The sequence below is a fragment of the Myotis nattereri genome (assembly GCF_964212035.1).
Source record: "Myotis nattereri genome assembly, chromosome: 5".
NCBI classification, from domain to species: domain Eukaryota; kingdom Metazoa; phylum Chordata; class Mammalia; order Chiroptera; family Vespertilionidae; genus Myotis; species Myotis nattereri.
Window position 1 is genome coordinate 60,495,390 of NC_138080.1, and position 22,192 is coordinate 60,517,581.

Consider the following 22,192-nt stretch of genomic DNA (forward strand, 5'->3'; position numbering starts at 1 on the left):
CAATAACCAAATTACAGAGGAACTCCCTGATTTAACACCTAGTTTCTCCTATCTTGTTGACAGTCAGTCAGTTCTCCCTCTGGGTGCCACACCTAGCTGAGAAGTAAATGAAGGCGGGTAGTCAGTGGTCCCAGACCCAGCAGTTGTTAAATAATTTGACTATCAACCTTAACAAATGTCCCTTATTTTCTTATAAGAAGTAAAACATCAGTGCATTTTCAAAGGATAAAATATGTACATAATTTTATTCAAAAATTTATATTATGTTACAAATATGTACAATTTCAATAATAAATTAAAAATAAATGTTCGTATACATCATGTTACTCAATGACATTTTTCTGCCTTCATTTCTAAGAGTTCATCCGACGCAAGATCCTGATCATCTTCTTGCTAGAAAAACTTCTTTGGCAGCACACTGGAAATGCAAAGTGTTTCACTGCCTTTGAGCAATGGAAATGTGTTTGTAAATAACAGAAATGCTGAAGAGGATCACTGCAATCAGGAAGTGCCGATGAACATTTGTACAATATTTACAAAACTTCGCAAAAATTCTTTAACATTTTTTTCCTCCAATTCCTCACATTCTTTGCATCCAGATTCAGTTATATTCTGCAAAATAAAAAGAAAGGATTAGAATGGAAAGTCTGGTATATTTTGAATCATACAGTGAGGTCTTGAGACATGAAAACTTGGGCAAGTTAATATCATATTAGGAAGAACTGGGAAATTTGATGTGGGCTTATTTTTATAATGGACTAGAGGCCCGGTGCATGAAATTCATGCACAGGGGGTCCCCTCAGCCCAGCCTGCACTCTCTCCAATCCAGGACCCCTCAGGGGATGTCTGACTGCTAAGGATCACAGGGATCGGGTTTAATCCGGCAGTTGGACATCCTTCTCACAATCCTAGACCGCTAGCTCCTAATTGCTCACCTGCCTGCCTGCCTGGTTGCCCCTAAATGCCCCCCCCCCCCCGCCAGCCTGATCACCCCTAACTGCCCCCCTTCCAGCCTGGTCGCCCCTACTGCCCCCTGCTGCTGGCCAGGTCGCCCCCAACTGCCCCCTGATGGCATGCTCGCCCCCAACTACCCCCACTGCTGGCCTGGTTGCCTCTCACAGCTCCTCCCCACCCCCCACCAGCCTGGTCACCCCATGCAGCCTGCTTGTTCAGTTGTTTGGTAGTCCCTCACTAACCTCCCTGCCGGCCTGGTCGTAGGCAGCCATCTTGTGAGGGCATGAGGGTTAATTTGCACATTACCTCTTTATTATATAGGATTAAGGACATGGACAAAAGTAAGCCATGTCTATCAGACTATGGATTCCCTACTTAGAGCCTTCAATAGTGTCTGTTCATCTACCCTCAAATGAAGTCCAGGCCTCCCAGCATGGCACATAGGCCCTGCTTACCTATTTCTTGCACATTTCCTCACTGTCTCAAACATTCTGCCCTAGGAACACTGAGTTCACACCTTTATCCCCATGCAGGCCATGCTTTTAGATGCCTCACTGCCTTTACTTCTCTCTCTGTCTGTTCAGCACTTCCTGTTTCAGCTAAGATTACTCAGCTGCTGTCTGGACTAGGAAGTTTTTCCTGAACCTGTGAGCCCCAGTGATTAGCCTAAATGTCCCATTGCTACATTTTCAGAATCCCTGGTGTGGATTCTCCCTTACAGCACATCGCATATTACACTGATGTTATGGACTTTTATGCTTTTTATACCACTATTCTTAAATGCTTCCAGGAGAGCATGGCCATGACATTTTGTTTCCCTAGCATTTAGCATAGGGCTGTACACATAGTATTCATTCGATCATTGCTGGTTGAATTGAACTATTTATGTGAATACCACAAATCCTTGTAATTCAAACCGAGTTTCACTGATAACTAGAATATTTCAAATGTAGGAATCATAAATACATTTTTTGAGATCAGCTGAACCATGAAACCTCTACCAGCAAAAAACAAAATTAGATTCAATATCCATTGAGCACTTGAAATTCAGATTCACCAGTATTCATCAAGCACAGATTCTATGCTAAGCACTGTCATATTCCATATAACGCTGTCCGATTTAATACCGAAAATAATCATGTCAGATAGGAAGGCAGAGGTATTAAATGACACAGCTCAGTTGACATAATAAATGAAATTCTCCATGTCCAAGTCTTTTGATTGTGCAGTCCCCCCGACTCTTTCCACTACATGTGTCACACTATGCCAGAATTGCATAAAAGAGCTGACCATTGATACTGTTATGAATTATTTGTTGCATGATTCAGTCTTTCTATCAATAAGATAGAAACAACACATCATAAAGAGTATTTTAAATATTAACAGGTTCTTTTCATTAATACAATGAGTAAGTAGTATATGCCAGGCGTTGTTCTGGGAGTTGGGATCCAGCACTGGAAAAAACAAAACAAAAAAACACAAAACCTGCCCCTTTGAAGTTGACATTTGAGTGGGGAAAAGCAGACAATATTCATTAAGTAAAATGCATAGTATGTCAGAGAGTAGGACATGCAGAGAAGGGGATATAGCATGCTGACATGGACATGGACTGCGAACTGTAAAGTGGTGACATCACTGAGAAGGTGACATTTAAGTAAAGACTTAAAGCAGCCTGGAATTCTTAGGGGAAAATCCAAGGTGTCCAGCCACACAAGCTTTAGGCTCTTTGCACTTTGAGTTCCCTCCATCTGAACATACTCCCCAAGTATCCTTAATGCTCGTTCCCTCACATCTTTGCCAAATGTTAGCTTAGTAGGTAAGCCTTCTCTAAAGTAGAGTCCCAGTGCCTTTATCTGCCTTCTTTTTGGCCATTAGATTTAGTGAGTAATTGATGTATTATTCATTTGCTTATTGATCAGTTTACTTATGCTTCCTCCCTCCTTAAGATCAGGGAGCATATTTGTTTTTCACTCCTATTTTCCCGAGGCCCTACAAGGGGGCTCAAAAATTATTTGCTAAATTAATTAATTATTATATCTTCTTCATTCATAAAACTTCTTTCTATGCACTTTGCTTTAGCCACTAACGTTTTGCCATGAGAGCCATAATTTGTTGTACCTTCACATAGCTGATCTCCCAGCCTACAAGAGGAGCTCCCAGTGTTTGCCTTCCTGGAACCCCATATTGTTTATGTTGCCTGAGATAGTCTAAATTATTAATATTTGATACTCAAATTATTCATATTTTTTGTTATCCTTTTACAGCATGTATAAGAAGACGGACTCTGACGTGAAACTGCTCAGATCTGAATCCTGGCTCCCCATTTTCTTAGCTACATGAATTGGAGGAAGTAAGTCAAGCTCTCAGTGCTCCAATTTCTTCAACACTGAAACAAACAAGGACAACCATCTCGCAGATTTATTGTAAGGACCCAGCGAATTACCAATTAACCCTTAAAGATCGTGTCTGGCGGAGTAATAACCCAATGGATTACTAGTATTCATGCCAAACCCTTAATTATGCAGAGTAATGTCTACCCACTGCACCTGCTGATAAACACCTTCAGGTCAGGGACCTGACTGGTTCACCACTGTCACCCTAGCACGGAAGCACACTGCCTGGCACCATGCAGTACACGTGTGCTGAATGAGTAAGTCAATGAGCAGTTTAGGATTCTGTGCACACTAGTGATGCTTCCATTCTGGATGCCACTCCACTGGAATTAAGTCCCCCTCCCTTCCGAGCGTCTGCTTGTCCATTCTATCCAGCTCATGACTTCCCCCAGTCAAGCCAGAAACATCTGCCGTAACTCACCCCATTAGATGATAAGCTGGAGTTTGTTAGGATGATAAGGTTTTCTATCACCTCTCTAATATCCATATTATTCGACTCCTGCCAAATAACGTGTAACTCCAGGAGAAAGCACTTCATCGCTGTGACTTTGCAATTGGGCTGAAAATAAAGTTACAAAGAACCACTTTGAGAAACACGTTATTTTCCCACTTTTCATTTTCACATAGATGCAACTTTGTTTTTTTTAACAAGTCAATCCAAATATTTTGTAAAGAAACACAATACCCCTAAAATTTTTTACAAAGGAAGCAGCTTGATGTTTTTTTAGCAGTGAAATTGAAACCAAAGCAAACTGCTAACAAAGCAATCAAGGAGGATGGTGATAATGTACAGAAGAAAGAATGAAACTGGAAAACGTGGAAATCCTAGGCCACCTTTACTCACTGAGCACAGTTCCTCTGTATAGAAGGGTGAGGATACTGTCTGAGACTCTGAAAACACTGATATCTGTAGTGAAAGAACTTTTAGGATCAGGTGGTACTGTTAACATTTGAAACAGTGGTAGCTGTCAATCATGCTATTCCTGCAAGATCCAAAGTTTCAGAGGCAGATGGGATTCCAGGAAATTTATTAGAAAAATCAAAGCAGGGGTAGTACCTGGTTGGCCGAATCAGAAAGGTACCTTATTGGTACCACAAAAATGTGTTTCCCACAAGGGTTACCTTAACAAAAACGTAAACTGAAAAGAAAAGAGGCATTTAATGAACACCTCGGGATTTGCCCATGCGATGCTTGACTCCATACGCTGCACAGTGCTGGGACCCTGCAGGCCCTGAACAATGCTTACTGCACAGGTGAATGAAAGCAGAAACACACTCATGTGCCTGGCACTGGCAACACAGTAGTCATCCAGTTACCCGTAGCCAACCACAGTCTGAAAATATTAAATGGAAAATTCCAGGAAAAAACAATTCATAGGGCATGGCTCTATGATCCTCCTGACATGTCGTCAGAAGGTAAATAGTAGCTTCATAACACTCCATCACTTCACTTCATCTGATCACAGAGGCATCATATCATCTCACATCATCATAAGAAGGGTGAATAAAGGAAAATTAAGATATTTTGAGAGAGAGACCACTTCATACAACTTTTTTACAGTATGTTGTTATAATTGTTGTCGTTTGTTGTTATTTATTGCTGCTAATTTCTTACTGTGCCTAATTTATAAAATAACTTTAGCATATGTATTTAAGTAGGTACAGGAAATAATAACAAACTAGAACAATTACAATAATGTACTGCAAAAAAAGTTATATAAATATGGTCTCTCTCTCTCACACTTTCTCTCAAACATTGTATATATAGAGTTCGGCACTATCCGTGGTTTCAGCATCCACTGGGGTTCATAGAATGTATCATATCCCTCATGGATAAAGGGAGACTAATGCATTCCCTTTCCCCCAAAACAGCTGCTCAGGATCAAAAGGGCAAATACTATCACCAAGTTGGTAGTAAAATAGATAATAAAATCTATATATATAAAGCCTAATACACAAAGTGTCCCCTCAGGAGTTGGACCGACCGGGAATTTGATCGCTTGCTATGACATGCACTGACCACCAGGGGGCAGTGCGGAATGAAGGAAGGCCCTGGCCAGCAGCCAGCAGCCCCTAGGGACCCTACCCATGCATGAATTTCATGCACCAGGCCTCTAGCAGAATAATAAAAAATAAAACCACGGTTCAGAAAAGCACCCAGGTAACACAGCTAGAAAGTGACTGAGTCAGGATTTAAATCTCAATGTCAGTCTCAATTTCTTTCTACAACCCAAGAATTGCAAGGTTAAAAAAGCAATCTCAGGATGCTGAGAATTGGTGGTTAATTGACTACTGTCTACTTTGGATAAATGCAAAGAAAAATGGAAAGCATGCTGAAGCCAAAGGAGGGAGACGATTTCTGTGTGCACTGCACTAAGTGGTCGATGAATATCTATTTTTCCTAGTTTCTGGCTATGGCTTCTTTCCAAGAGTACTTCGAAAGTCCTGGTGGGGGCAAACCCTTCTATTTCAGGGAAGTTCTAATTGAGAAATAACAGAGAGGACTCCCTATTCTGAGCAATACATGGCATAGTTTGTTTTCCATGAGGTGAAGAAGTCAAGGAATTGTTTCTTGATTTTTAGTAACCAATCAAGAAAAGGACTAGCAACATGCCTGAAGCCATACATGCCTTGGGCAATGCCAAGGTATTCATTAACAAGTTCAATACTATTATTTAATTCTGATAGGTTTTCTGGGTTGCGTTTGTTTCTTTTCTCACAGAGAAACCAGCCAGGATCCTTTTCTGACTATTGTAGAGATTCATGCAAAATGTGATCCATAAATGCATTTAAGCAATTTGTAGGAAATATGATTAAAGATGGTAATATACTACAGCACTGGAAACAACTGATATGTTGGGTACCCTTAAATTAAATCAGGTAACCTGATTCTTGCATTTAATCGCATCACAAAATTATATGATATATTTTGTTTGACATTGTTGGAAAAGGCTTTTATATATTGTATCAAAAAAGCATCTATGTAGCTCTTTGTTCCAAAGCCCCACAATCTCAACAATTACTTATAAAAATTCATTGATTGTATAAGAAAACACCAAAATTTAGATTTTAAAACTACATATTTTAGTAAATTTATAAAAAATGTACTTCTTAGACTTTGAGAACTGGAAAATACAGTCATTTTAAAACAAAAACTATACTCACATGAGCATCACTTTCAGTATATAAAGTGGCATCAATATGTATAGACTGAAAGGGAAGAAAATTAGGTAATATAAAAAATTATGCACTGCTTTAGATATGAGAACAATCTACTGACAACATTAAATTAAGCTTTTTAAATTAAATTCTTTGAGATAATTGTAGACTTGTATATAATTATAAGAGAAATTACAGTGAGACCCTGTGTATCCTTCACCATTGCCCCCCAATGGTAATATCCTGCATAACCACAGTACAAGATTACAACCAGAAAATTACATTGATACAATCCACCCACCTTGTTCAGATCTCACCATATTTATGTGCAATAAAGTGTGCGTGTGTGTGTTGTTCTATGTAATTGTATCAATGGCTTGTATTTCAGTTATTATATTTTCATTTCTATAATTTCTTATTTGGTTCCTTTTATATAGCGTATCACTCTGCAAAGACTTTCTGATCTTTTCAGTTGTTTCAAGAATATCTGTAATTGCCTGTGGGTGCAATTTTATGATGTTGCTTGAAAATCCTTGTGTAATAATTCTGACATCTAATCCATGTCAGTTTCAGAATGTGTTGATTATCTTTTTTCACTCAAGTTGTAATTTTTTCTGCTTCTCAATATGATCAGTGAGTTTCAATGGTATTCAGGTACTTTGGCCATTACATCAGGAGACCTTGATCTTATTTAAATGTTCTCATTTAGCCTGCAGTCACCCTGATTAGGTTCAGCATGCAGGGTCTGACCTATGTTTGTGTGCTTAGATTCCAATGAAGTTCCGTTTTCAGAATTTTTGTTGTGCTGATTTGGAAGGGTGGCTCACTTCATGCCCCTGGGACGCCGCTGGTCCCTGCTGTGTCACCCAGGGGGGCAGAAGACACGTCATTAAACACAGTTGTCAGTGGGCTCCTCTTCTCTGCCCCTCCACCCTGTAGGCTCTCTCAGCCCAGTGGGTGACGTTAGGTTGGAGAGGGGTTCTCTAGCCCACAGGCAGAGAGCCTCCCCCAGGGTCAGGCTATTCCCCTTGCAATTGCCCCAAAGATGTCTGGTTTCTCTACAGTGGTTAGCAAACTGCGGCTCGGCAAACTGCGGCTCACGAGCCACATGCGGCTCTTTGGCCCCTTGAGTGTGGCTCTTCCACAAAATACCAACTTCTGCGCATGGGCCATGAAGTTTCAATCGCACTGTACGTGAGCGCCCGCATGTAGTATTTTGTGGAAGAGCCACACTCAAGGGGCCAAAGAGCCGCATGTGGCTCACGAGCCGTGGTTTGCCAACCATGGCTCTAGTAGAAGCAGCAAATCTCTGGGCTGTTGCGACAGAGAGCTCTTCATGCTGGGCCATTTATTAATTGAATTTAAAGATAATTAGGATCCAAAAATTGTAAGTAAAAAATTTCAATTGAGGTTCTACAAGGCCCACTAATTTCTACAAAAATATTTTTGCTTCAAGTGAGATGCATTAAGACTGACAGCAAAACACAGGGACAGGGCTACGCCACAACAGTTACATCAGATAGTTTATGGAAATACCAGGACTTACTTGAATAAGATTTTCAAATTTTTTCAAATCACTTATTACATCCTGCCAGTTTGCCTCTGTTTTTGGAAGGCTTGCACTGATACAGCTGAAAGCAAAACCAAAAAGTAAAGCATTTTGAATGAACATAATACCGTCTTGATAAATACTAAAGGCAAAAGAGCAAGCAAGAATGTTTTGTCCTGATGAGTGAAAAGATGAGTGTTAGTCTTGCCTTCATACATCAACATCCCTAGAGGAACAGAAACACCAAACACGTAGGACAACCTCGTGTGAATTTAAAGCTAATTTGGGGACTGACAAAGTTATGAAGACATAACATATAAAAACCGGGTGCAATTGATTACAATGAATAAAAACAGTACCTAATGCGTGGTATGGCTCAGTAAATGTTTTTGAACGACTATTTTTCTTTAAGTAGAGGTCCCATCAGACTTTTAAGTCTAATAAATAAGTAAAATTTTTAAAATGAGCAATAATCACCATCATATAATGATTTTGAATTGAAATGTTCTCTATAGTACATTAGACATGCCCCTGGTATGCTGTGCACATCATTGCTATGCTTGCAGCAGCCTTTTCCATAAACATGACAGACGTTAAGCCCAATCTAGGCTGAGTGATCATATACTTACTCATTTTGGTAAAACAGAAATTTTGAATCTGGACAAAAGACACATACACTGACCAAATGACTATGGGATGATTCTGAAAACTTCATGAAAAATAGCTGCGCCCTGATGGATTTTCATAGAAGCACGGACCCAACACTAATCCTTCTTTCGAGGAAGGTTTACCTGTGCAAATCTACTGGCTCCCCATACTGTGAGATAAAGGCTGACCTGAGTCAGATTACAGAGCTAGAGGTTGGGTGCTTAGGTCAAGCGGCGCGGTTTACTAGTTGCATCTAAGAAAGAAGAAAAAAGTTAATCGGCATGGAAAATATGAATGTTTTAGGAGAAAAAAACAAAAGGTCTAGACTAGAGAAAGAAAGAAATGCTTCCAAATGAACTAGGATAGGGCTCAAAGGATAGGAGAAGCCAGGGTCAGGAAATAGATTAAAAAAAAAAAAGTAACGCGATTGAATCCTAAATATCTATTTTGTTACTGCCATGAAAATCATGCAGGATATTAATAAGGAAGGTACTTTCAAGTGCAGTTATATACCAAAGGTCCATTTTATCTGCAGGATGTTAATACTCTTCGTAATCCTATTAGGATATAGAAATGTTCAGTGTTTACCAAACCTTCTGCGTCAGCCCTCTCTCATACCCCAAATACTGACTACCTAAGGTGTAAGGCAACTGAACATACATCATTTCATAGGGAAGATATTGAAGAAGAATGGCACTTAGCATGATGATATTTATGCCTAAAGATAAAATTACCTCCAAATGAAGACATGAACGCCAGCCTCAGTTAAGAAATGACTGTTCAGAAGTAAACACAAATAGCACTGGATGGACGTACTCCTCAAATATGGTTTCTGGAAAATAAAATCATAGAGAAAATGATTAAATATCTAAGCTAAAAGGTGATATTTAAATTAGTAGTTTATCATATCTTTAAATCAAATTTAAGAATAAATGTTCTTTTTTCAGAATTAATAAAACTAGAATGTATCTGCTTTGTTGCCTGCCCTCCAGCTTTGTTTCTTGTGGGCAAAATTCTTTAATATGTTTTTAATACACACCAATTTTAAGAAAATGTACAAATCTAATAATATCACCACCAATTTTTTTATTATCCTTAATCTCCTTCTCATCCTTCTTTCATTTTAAATAGTTCAACATATTTTATGCAGCATAGATTAATAACACAAAATACTAACCTGGGTTTATAGCTCTAGATTAACTTCATGCAACTGTATGAAAATTAATTACAAATGAATATCACTTGGAGAACGAATTGGATAGAAATGGAAGTCACTGAAGACACTCATGCCATCATGAGAGCCCCTGTATAATAATCTTTCTTGGTGATTTAGGAATATCACTTCTCTTGGGACCTCCCAGAATTTTGATACTTTTGTCTGCCTCTTTCGTGTTGTCAAAGCTTTAGAATTGCAGATGGCAGCGTTGACTGTCACCTTAACCACTAAGACTCTGTGATTCATTTAGTCTATGCTGAAGGCATGAGTAACAAAAACCCGTACTGCACAATTCACTGAGGAGATATATATTTAAAGAACAACAGAGTGAGGTAAGTGAAATAATACATTCACAAGCAAGACATGGAGAGTATATCAAGGTTAACAGAGTTAAAAATCCTATTATATTTACTTTCAAAATAAGAACAATCCACGTGAGAACAAGCATCTGTCGCACCCCCAGACCTCTAACGAAGAGTCACATCCTGAAATATCTGAAATTTAAGTGGCCTTTTAGGAAAGTCCGCAGACTACCTTCATCGAATCATTCTTACCAAAATTCTCATTACTCAACGCCCAGATACAGCCTTAAATATTGAAGAAGAGCTGGCTATGGCAATGGGTTTCCAGCATCCATCCATCCAGAATACTTCCTATAATAAAATTCAGGGGAAATAATTATCCATTAAAAACACAAATAAACTATAGGGGGTGGGGGAAAGAAAGTAAGGACATTAATATTTATTGAGCACAGGGAAGGTCAAGGGGGGAAAAAGGAGACATATGTACTACTCTTTGTAATACTTTAAGCAATAAAACAAAATTAAATAAAAAAGAAAGGATAGAGATGAACAATATTATTTCCCAACTAAAAAAAAAAAAGAATCATCCAAAAACATGAATTAAGAATAAATTCTGCTAAATAATGTATACAAGATCTCTGAAAACTACAAAATATCTCTGGAAGAACCAAAATAGGTAAAGAACCAAAATATGCCATGAAAAGATTAAATATTTTTTAAATCTCAATTTTCCCCAAAGTAAATAAAATAAAATAAAATAAAAATTATTGAGCACCTATTTTTTCTCACAGGCCCTCTATTAGTCACTGAATATATGTAACACATTTAATCCTCACAACAATTGTTATGCCCAGATTTCAAGACCCCCAAAGACAGACCACTAGGGAGCCGAGTCCGATGCAAAAGCAAACAGCCTTTATTCAAGCCCAGGCTTGGTCCCTCTGCCTCCTTTACCGGCACAGTGGCAGGATGCGAGAGAGCCCCAAGTTTTGAAAGAACAAAGACTTTATAGGGCTTGGGGTCGGGAGGGTGATGGCCCACTCAGACTACTGATTGGCCGATTCCGGTTGGTTGAGTGAGGGCTGGGGGCTAGTGACGCAAGGGCAGGGTACAGCTAGGGTCTGGTTACACAAAGACAGCGGGGTGGTCAGCATACTTTTGGCCTTGAGTTTGTTTTCCCTTGCATTCTTATTGGCTGAGATAAGGGCAGGCTGAGTAACTGATACATTCTGTGGCTTTTTCTTGGAGGAGGGGTTAGGGACACAGCTATCAGTCCTGTTCTGTCCTTTCACAATCCTATGGGGTAGGGTTATCAGCATTTGGCAAGTTGTCTGGGCCCCACAGCAAGTCTAAGACAGCCAAGATTAGAGACCAACCAATAGATGGTTCTCTCTCACCTCTCTCTCTCTCTCTCTCTCAGAAAAAAAGAAGTGTGTGTGTGTGTGTGTGTGTGTGCGCGCGCGCGCGTGTGTGATCCATGTTGGTCAAAAAAACACCTGAAAAGGTAAAGTATTCTATTCCTTTCTCTGGTCAGGACTCAATGTGTACTATTAATATCCTACCTAATAAAAGGGTAATATGCAAATTAACCATCACTTTGTCACAAAGATGGCGGCGCCCATAGCCACAAGATGGCAGCATCCAGTCCTGTCAGCCCTGCCGGAGTTCCCCAGTCCCAGCGGGGCGGCCGCTGAGAGCAGGCAGCATGAGCGGCCTGGCAGAATGCTTGCTTTGTCACCGCAGCAATGAAGGGCCTCTGGGCAGTGGGCATGGAGCAGCCGGGGATGGGGGGAGGCACACTTGCATCGTTGCGGGACAGGCTGAGGGAACACCCCCCCCCCTTGCACAAATTTTGTGCACCGGGCCTCTAGTATAATTATTATCAATGATAGTAATATTAATTAGGCTACATATTGCTTACCTAGTGCTCTCAGATTTACAAAATTATTTTCATGTACATTATCAAATTCAATCCTGGCAATATTGTTATGTGGAAGATATTATTTTTATTTAACAGTGAAGAAATTGAGGCTCTGAGAGATTAAGTAGTTTGCTTCAGTTAAATGTCATACATGTGGCCATAAAATATGACCTCACATTCCAGGTTGGTCAGGAGGAGGAGGCATGCAAGGAATTTCACAAATTCTGTGGTTGGGAAGTGTAGGCTCCTTACTGTAGGAAGAACCTGACCCACTCCAAGCTAATAATAAATAAAAAGCCACCGTCTCTGCTAGCATAAAAGCAGGTCTTCCAAAGTAGAACTCAAGTTCTCCCACAAACATTATCTCATTTGACTCTCAACAAAAACCTGTCAGAGAGAAGTGGCTGAAACCAGGTTCACTACTTTATGAGAGGCAAACACAGGGATGAAATACACTGTCCACTTCCTTTGCTGCCATATTTTTGGAGAACTACAGAAGAGTCGTTAAGCCTGGCATACAAATTGCATGTGGTCATAAAATGTCCTTTTAATCAGCATCTTTTGTTTGTCCTTCATTCACCTGGGTGCCTGCTTCTGGGAATTAAAAGAAGCCTAAGTCCTAGCCTGACCCTCAGAGAGCTCACAGGGTTTAAACAGGAAGTTTTGGCAGTCCTGTGACTTGGTCTCCCTGCACAGTGCTTGTTGACCTGATGGCCGGCACTGCTAGCCTAGCAGGATGTCACTGCCCAGGGTAAACACAGGAAGAGTGGACAGGCATATCAACACATCTGGCCAGTTCTAAGAGCTTTAATTCTGGAGTAACTTGTGAAAAGAGCTGTAAATATGTTACATTCTATACCAGCCGTGGGCAAACTACGGCCCGCGGGCCGGATCCGGCCCGTTCGGCTGTTCTATCCGGCCCGCAGAGCCGAAAGAGCGGAGGGTTCTCTTGCTCTCCCCTCCACACCTTCACCAGCAGCAGTGTTAACATGGCAACGTCGGGAAACACGGTCGCAGCTCCTTCTTCTGAGTCCAGTTTAAGAACCCATTGTGGCCCTCAAGTCAAAAAGTTTGCCCACCCCTGTCTATACGAATATTGTAATTTATCCCACTGAGAAAAATATATCTAACACATGACTGTTTGCTTTATTTTATTCTCTTTGTTTACTTGCCTAGTTGCACATGTGAAATAAATTTTCATAGACTTAACATCAAAAGAAGAGTTGTAAATATTAGTTTATACGGTAAAGACATTTATCTATTCACTAAAACACACTAAAAGTGAAGGCAAACCAAGACTGAATGTGCAATATAAAGAATGTAAGGGAGTGTAGCTGTCCTTTATTGGAAGGTGGGTCGATGTGGAGGTGTAACTTCCCAACTATGGCTTTGATTTTCCCAGTTACTTAGGATTAACAGTCATCAGCAGGGAGTGATGATGGGGAAGAGGTGTTAGGGGCTGAAGACAGAGGAGAATGAAAGAAGTCACCATCAAGGTAAGAAAGAGAATAAACTAAAATAAGTATGGGATGAGAGCCATGCCTATTGGAAGTTCATGGTCATGAATGGAGGTAAGATTAGTGTGTGTTTTCTCCAGCCACATTAAGCTGCAAGGAACAGTTAGGCCTGGAATAGGTAGAAAACTGGACTGAATCATAGCTGTGTATGTCAGACAAGCGCAAGAAAGAGGCAGGGGTTGTAGCAAGTATGTTAGGGGATGTAAGGGAGCTACATCCACGGAATTTTATTTTCTTTTTATTGTAAAACTTCTTGGAGGAAGTGTTATTGGAATCACACTGTAAAGGATGGGCAGATTTTAGACATGAGTTTTTAAAAGGAAACAACATTTTAGTTGGAAGAAAGAGCTGAGCAAGAACATACACAAACCAGTGCAGTGTGTATTCAGAGGAAAGTGAGTCATTTGATAACAGTCTGAAAGTAGTGGCAGGTAAGAGTGGACAAATCTGTTGCCCCTGTATAAAGCAGGAATTGGTAAACATTTTCCCTAAAGGGCCAGACAGTACATCAGGATTTGTAATAATAGGCCTGGTAGGGTCTGTCTTGAGGATGTCACTCTGCTAGTCCATTGTGAAAACAGCCATAGACCATGCATGAATGAATGGGTATGGCTGTGTTCCAATACAACTTCATTTATCAAAACAGACGATTGGTGAATTTGACCCACAGTTTATAGTTTGCAGACCTATGACTCCTGTGGATCTCTTAATCAGTCCCATTGGAATACAGCTGAGAAACTGATATCTTCAAATGTCTCAGATTTTCCTGTCTATCATTAAGGGAACTAGCATTTTTCAGTAACTGCTTTCACACTACTTTTAATTGACACGAATATTATGAAAATGTCAAACATAAAATTTTGTGATACAATCTGTGTTCACTAGTAAGTTAAAAAATATATATCAACCACGTTACCATGGTTACTACTGTGATTTTGAAAAAGTAATCCATGCAAAGATAAGATTTGAAGTTGGTATTTAATGCTCTCATAAAGCCACACACATGATAGTAGAGCCCATAAATCTCAGCTTATCAAAACAACAAAAGTAAATGATTAGGTAGGACGTTTCTTCTTTTAAAAATACAATTTCATACAAAGTTTATAAAATATATGTATTTTAAATATAAATTTTAAATAAAACGTTTTTCTTGGGAATACTTAAAACAATACAACTTGCTAAATTATACTGGAAAGTCTCCAAAGCAAACTGTACACATTTAAATATCTATAATGCCAAGGACAAAGGCAGGGATAAAATTCGGATAGCTAGGTTATCATGACTATTCAAAAAAACATTCCTTAAATAGATGGTATCATAAAAGGTGAATAAAAAACACCTCAGGAAGTTTATCATATAAGATAGACAATGATGATGCATATATATAGTTAGAGGGCATATTTCTTAGTATAGTTCTATGTAGCAATATGTTCATGTGCTTTTAAAATTTTTTTTTTACATTTTTTATTGATTTTAGAGAGAGGAAGGGAGAGAGAGGGGAAAAAAACACATCAATGTGTGAGAGAAACATCAATTGGTTGCCTCCCACATGCACCTGGACTGGGGATTCAAACCCACAACCTGGCACATGCCCTGCTCAGGGATGACACCAGCAACCTTTTGATGCACAGGATGACACTCAACCAACCAAGCCAGACTGGCCAGGGCCATGTGCTTTTCTTAAAATTTTTTATCATTAGGCGCAAACATTCTTGAAAAGGGTTTGTGGGTTTTTGAAAAATGCTAGCTCGTACACTTCTCTTTAAGGCAGATATAATGTGATATTTAAGGAAGTTTGGGGCATAAAGCAAGTTAACATTTAGTATATTTGGGTCTAAGTACTTTTTTAAAACCTCATTCATTTATTTATTTTGCAAAAATGTGACATTCTTGTGGTCAGAAACCTTGTTTATCTTGTTTAGTCCTGTACCTCCAACACATAAAAGCATCCATGATACATAATACGTGCATATCACGTTTGTTGGATTTTATTTTTAATTTATTTATAACTACATTGTCCCCATTGTCACAACTATTAACCTCTTAGCTGCACTTGCCTCCCTATCCAGCAGATGGCTCAGTTAGTCACTGTCATATCCTAAGTAGCACCCTGAATTTCCTCCACATTTCATCTTTCTGCTACATCTATTTTGCCAATTTCAAATTCCAAGCTACAAAGTATTGCTGGAAAGTATGTGCCATTAGAATTCCCTGAGATGCAACTGGCAATGGGCCTTTTCTATATCCTACAGCTTTGCTCTTGCAGACATTCCCCACCACACATTTAATATCAACTTTATTGAGGTATAATTTCACATTTTAGGTATATGGTATGCAGAATTTTGTATACATCCGTGAAATCACCATCACCAACATGATTATAAAACATCTATAATCAAATTTCTCATATGCCAACTTGCAGTCACTGCATTCCCAATACCCACCACCAGGGGCAACCCCTGACCCAACATGCACTTTTCCAACTAACAAGGTGGAAGACAAATCTTAAGTAATCTCCATATGGGAAATAATGTGGGAGAAGTAAACTCATGTTAAGATTATTTGAAGAAAGTGAAATACATTCATGATGATTAATTGCAAAAATCGAAAGAAAAGTTTACTGCAGAAAAAGAAAACCCTAGATATATCACTATAATTTCCAAACCAAAAGGAAATAACACTAAACCTATCTGATGGAAGGCCATGGTAGGCAAAAAAGAAAATTTAAGCAAAGGAAGCACAGTAAAAAATATACATACAACATAATGTGGAAGTAGTTAGTCTAAACATACAAGTATATCCACCCACACATGCAAAGATGGGATAAAATCTGTATCTGCTTACTAAATGGCAGACACTTAGATTGTGTTTTTAAAAATGAGAAATACAGAGAGATAAATTTTAAAATATGTCATTTATAAGAAATGGAACAAAAATAAAATGGTACAGACAACAGTATGGTGGTTACCAAAGGGAAAGGGAGGGGAGGAAGTTAGTAAAGAATAAAGGGGGTCCAATATATGGTGATGGAAGATCTGACTTTAGGTCGTAGAAACTCAGTGAAATATACAGATGATGTATCATAGAATTGTACATTTAAAATCTATATAATGTTATTAGCCAATGTTACCCCAATAATTTAAAAAAAAAATTTAAATGGTACAAAAAACTTGAAAATGCAAATAATGAAAAAGTGCAGTAATACTAATACTAGAATAACAGAATTCAAATAAGTACTAGGATAATGCACATGTATAAAAGTTACAACCTATAATAAGATATATTAATCATGAACCTTCATGCACCTAACAATATAGCTTAAAATTATATAGAGGGAAAATAAGAAGTTATTAAAGATTTTTAGAAATTTATTTCTAAATTTTTTTAGAAACTTATACTAAACAAAAATGAAAGGGCTATGGTCTGTGGTATGCAAGTAAGCTGGCTCTCAGAAATAAAAATAAAAACCACATTGATTTGTAACATTTGCCAATTTATATTATGTAAATATCCTACACCACACTGATTTCCAGCCAGTGGTTTAACAATTTGTTCACAAAATGCCTGAATACTGAACCATTGGCTCCCACATACCACTTAGAGCTGGCTCCACTTAACCAATGCCTGTGGCAAATTTTAGAACAATAAACAATGTTGTATGTAGTAAATATGTATATTAGGTAAATATATAGGGATAGAGGAAAACATTCTACCTTACAGAAATAGTACATAAAAAAATGAACACATCAAACATTCATAACGTGTTATCAATGACCTAGACAAAAAAATGTCTATCTACTAGACCTAAAATAAAGTTTCAAAAAATTATAAAAATCTGAAATTACACCTGACACATTTTGTGATCACAAATCAGTATTGGTATATTGGACTATTGAATTGAATAGTGGGGAGTAGGCCTAAGCCGTCAGTAGGACATCTCCTGAGGGCTCCTGGACTGTGAGAGGGGGCAAGCCGGGCTGAGGGACCTCCTCCAGTGCACGAATTTTCATGCACCAGGCCTCTAGTCAATAAAAGCCTAGAAAAGGTTTTAAAAATATATTCACTTATATGAAAATTTATCCTTTTAAATAATCTATAATGATATAAGTGTAATATGCTAATTAGACTGGATATCCTTCTGGACGACCTTCTGGATGAAACTGGGGCTGCCAGGGAAGCCCGAGTCTCGGGTGCCAGAGGGAAGCTGGTGCCAGCAGCTGGGGGAAAGAAGTCCTACTCTTGCACTAATTTAATGCATTGGGCCTCTAGTGATAATATAAAGGAGAAAACCAACCTGAAAATTATATAAGAAGTATCTGTTAAACATGGCAAAAGCATAGTGATTGAAAATTCTATAGTCTCTCATATAAAATAATTAGATTGAAATGATTTTTGTGCATTAATCTCAAAAATCTATGAAAATAATAAAATTACAAAGAAAATAGAATAAAATATTACTAAAAAAACAGAAGTTAATGAAGTAGGAAAAATAATTAGTAAAATCAAGAAATGGTTCTTTTTTTTGCCCAGCCAGCATGCTCAGTGGTTGAGCATTGACCTACGAACCAGGGGGCCAGGGTTCAATTCCTGGTCAGGGCACATGCCCGGGTTGCTGACTCAATCCCCAGTAGTGGATATGCAGGAGGCAGCCAATCAATGATTTTCTCTCATCATTAATGTTTCTATCTCTCTCTCTCCCTTCCTCTCTGAAATTAATTTAATATATATATATATTAATTTAATATATATATAGTTCTTTTTAAAACAAATCTGATCAAAACCAAAATGGAAAGTCTCAAATTATATACGTTAAAAGTGTAAAAGGGCAATTATTACTATAATTTTTATAGATTACACATTCATACAAATCAATTTGAGCACTGACTTTCTAAGAAAATATATGTTATCAAACTAGACTCAAGAAGATGGAAAAAACTGGATTGAGGATTAGTCTAAATATATGTAATAAAAAGACTGATTTCTTCATGCAGGTTTTACCAAACACTCAGGGAACTTATAAATCCTTCTGATAATATAAGATTAGTTTAATTCAAGGGCACAAAAATCTGATAGCAAAATTATGTAATGATATCTTTAAAAAAAATTACATAGCAATTTCTTATATGAAAGATGCAACCTTTTAAAATAAAATATCAACAAATTTCACCAAGCAGTGTGTTAACAGAATAAAATTAAATGACTACAAAAATAGATTTTATTATTGAAATGAAAGGATGGTGACAATCAGGAAGTTTATTAATGTATTTACTACATTAATAGATCAAAAGACAGGTCATATGGTTGCCTTTGCAGATGGGGAGAATATTTGACAAATGTTAGCATAGGTTCTTAAAACAAAAAAATGTGGAAATATTTTCCAGCTGATAAAGCCATAGGATTCCTATCCAGGATCACTTTCACTAAGTATAGGCACAAAATGAGGAAGCGCACAGGCAAGGCTGACAGTGGTCCCAGCTATGTGCCTGTAAGTCCTGATATTCTTTACTCTCTAGGTGACTTCAAGACATGTATATACCTTGATTCGTTTCCTCCACCCAAAATCAGCAAAGTGGAGATGCTCAATGAACATACCTCCTATGATTATTGTGCAGATTAAATTTTACATGTATAGCACTTGAGATTGTGCAAGACGAATAAGGACTTAAAACACCATCTATTAATATTACATTGCTATCTCATCAAGAACCTTTGAGAAAAATATGGGAGGCATCATTAATATCAGCCTCATTTTACAAATAAAGCAAAACTCAGAGAAAGTAAGTAATTTGCTCATTATACATGCGAAGAAGGAAGACAACTGAAATTTAGTCCTGGTTCCTTCAATCACTTACACATTCATCAAATATTTATTGAGCCCCTACTATGCACCAGTCACTCTTCTTCTAAGGACACAGCACTGGAAAAAACCTCAGAATGTCAGGAAACAAACAAGTAATTAGAAAGTATGGCTGATGGTGTCAAGAGCAATAAATACAGAGTGTGTGATATAGATCATCTTGACCATTGTGCAAAAGATGTATTTAAAGGAATCAAGACTGAAGGTAGGAAAATGAGTCAATTGTTATTATAGCAGTCCAGCTAAGGAGCTAAATTGAGGAAGCAGCAATAGGAACTGAAAAGTATTGCTTATTGGAGTACTATGTCCCAGCAAAATTGGCAAGTTTTGTTGGCTGTCAAAATTTTAGGATGAGGGAGGAGGAAGAGTCTAAGATAACTAACAGGTTTTATGGTTTGGAAGGTCAGGGCAGTGGTGATTGAGATTGGACAGAGATAGGTCTGGTGTGAGGGAAGATGACTCATCCAGTGTTGGATATGTTAAGTCTGGGAGGTTGGTGGGATATCAAAGAAATGCTCTGGCAGATAGACAAATATGCAAATTAGAAGCTCAAGAGATGGCAGTACTGGAGAAATAATTGGCTTAAAACGTTGAATTCAGAGGAGATCAAGCTAGGAGAGCATGTAAAGAGAAAAGGGCAGTGAGGAAAGGAAAGAACAACAATCTTTAACCTTTCTTCAGATAATGGCTTCCATGAAAGGCTTCTAAGTGCTTCAGGTTATTGGTGGCAGCCAGCGTGTTCACGTAGCAAGCAATTATAGCACGTGTGTGGAGCGCCCTTCCTTGACTGTAAGAAGCACTTATTTTTTTTCAATTTGAACGTTTCTGAAATTGGGTCACATCATATAAATAATCTCTATCCTCATCCCCAGAAAAGCTGCTATTAAAAAGGTTGTGCTTAAAAAATTTATTTCAGAGCAGGTTCTCTGGGAGGAGATTCTGACTAATTCACATGCAGGAGGTAGATTGGGGGAGGTTTGCAGAATCACTACCTGTAGGGGAAGGCAAGAAAGCAGACATGGGCAGAGGAAGAAGGGAGGCCACTCGGCACTCAGTGACTGGGGTCTGTGGAGCTGGGCAGCGGGGTGGCCCTCTGCAGTTGTACAAATTGGGGAAACAATGGCCTTTACGGCCCTCCCCTCCCCTCAAAGAACACTGGTTGCCCTGGGGAGTGGGTGTGCTCTCTGAAAGGAAAGTTTCTCCCAGAGAAGACTGTCCGCTGAGAACTCTAGCAAGTAGCACTCCCACTAGGTGAGATAACAAGTTCTTTATTCCTGAAAGAGAATATGGTCACTGAATGACATCCACTACAAATGATATTTAAGAATGAAGGAAATAGCCCGGCTGGCATGGCTCAGTGGTTGAGTGCGTTGACCTTTGAACCAGGAGGTCACAGTTCAATTCTGCCTGGGTTGTGGGGTCAATCCCCAGTGTGGGGCATGGAGGAGGAAGCCGATCAATGATTCTCATCATTGATCTTTCTATCTCTCCCTTCCTCTCTGAAATCAATAAACAAGATATTTTTTAAAAAATGAAGGAAATAAAGCATTTTTATTTCAATAAGATTTATATTAATATACTCATGAAGTATTAAACACAAATTTTGTCTGGTGCAACCCATTTAAAAATCCATTATATTAAAAGTTCAGGTCATCTGAAATTCTACCCTGTTTGGGGTAAAGTGGAGAAAAATAATTATTCCTAAAAATTAAAAAAAGTATATGAGATCACAAAGGACATTCACTGCACAAGTCCTAGGCATTTACCAAAAAACCATTTGGCAATGAAAGTGTAAGATAACAATGGCAAGTTCTAATTTGTGGGGTAATTGGAATGAGAGGCAGATTTAACACAAAGTCACTGGGGCTCCAATGCCTGCATTTGGCGTTGCCTGTAGTGAGGAAGCAACTGCCATAGCTCAGGGGGCTCAGGGCACAAGGAGGGTGGCCCCAGAGGGTGGTCACCTTCTACCTCCTAGAAGTCACCCAGGGTTTGCAGCAGGTACTACCAGCAAGTGTAATCAGCCAGCAGGCTGCCAGCATTTCCTCCAATCTACTTGGACTTCAAAGACAATCGAACCCCAATAGACCTCAAGGGGTATCTAGACCTTATCGGTGACTCTAAGGATGTAAATACAACCCATCTGGGTCACTGTGTCCTAGGCTCTCAGCCAAGTTTCCCTCAACTCGCACAAGACATTCCCACAAGGGTGGGGATGGGGAGCCAAGAGGGAGCAGTGAAGACCTAGCCAAGCTGGAGCCACTGCAGAAGCACGTGCCTCTCTGAGATCATGCCAAGTGAAACCCCGAAGCTGGACTTCTCCCAAGCTTCCCTCCAAACAAGAACTGCCTGAGGGTGAAGCCGGTAATGCATTATAAAGGTAAATGAAAATACTTCCTAAACCATCAATAATAAAAAAACGAATTTCAATTTACTTTGGTAGAGAAAAGAACAACATTTCTTTGTATTCTCTCTATAGAAAATATTAAAAATCATTATCATATAAAAGAGGAAGTATGAGTGCATGCAGACAAAAATTTGTAAGAAATAAAGTATATAAAGATGAATCCGGATGTTTACTAATCATGATGGTAATATTTTGGACTGTTTTGGTATTTTTCAATGTTTTTGTTTCTGTAATTTATGATTTCTTCTCCTAATTTAAATAAAGCCTTA

General features: G+C 38.7%; 1 protein-coding gene across 2 annotated transcripts in view; it reads right to left on the reverse strand.

Annotated features, from left to right (window-relative positions):
* Positions 1 to 219: 219 nt before the first annotated feature.
* The window catches only part of IL15 (interleukin 15), a gene marked incomplete at its 5' end in the record, with an annotated part of 39,869 nt that continues 17,896 nt past the window's right edge, over positions 220 to 22,192 (reverse strand). The window contains 6 exons of one of the 2 annotated variants that reach the window (XM_081093046.1): positions 220 to 612; positions 3,769 to 3,906; positions 6,513 to 6,557; positions 8,053 to 8,137; positions 9,438 to 9,535; positions 10,474 to 10,572. In XM_081093046.1, the coding sequence (XP_080949172.1) occupies positions 502 to 612; positions 3,769 to 3,906; positions 6,513 to 6,557; positions 8,053 to 8,137; positions 9,438 to 9,535; positions 10,474 to 10,485 (489 nt within the window). In that variant the 3' untranslated portion in view covers positions 220 to 501. Of the gene's footprint in view, positions 613 to 3,768; positions 3,907 to 6,512; positions 6,558 to 8,052; positions 8,138 to 9,437; positions 9,536 to 10,473; positions 10,573 to 22,192 lie in introns of those variants that run through there. The other variant, XM_081093047.1, reaches the window with a different exon arrangement.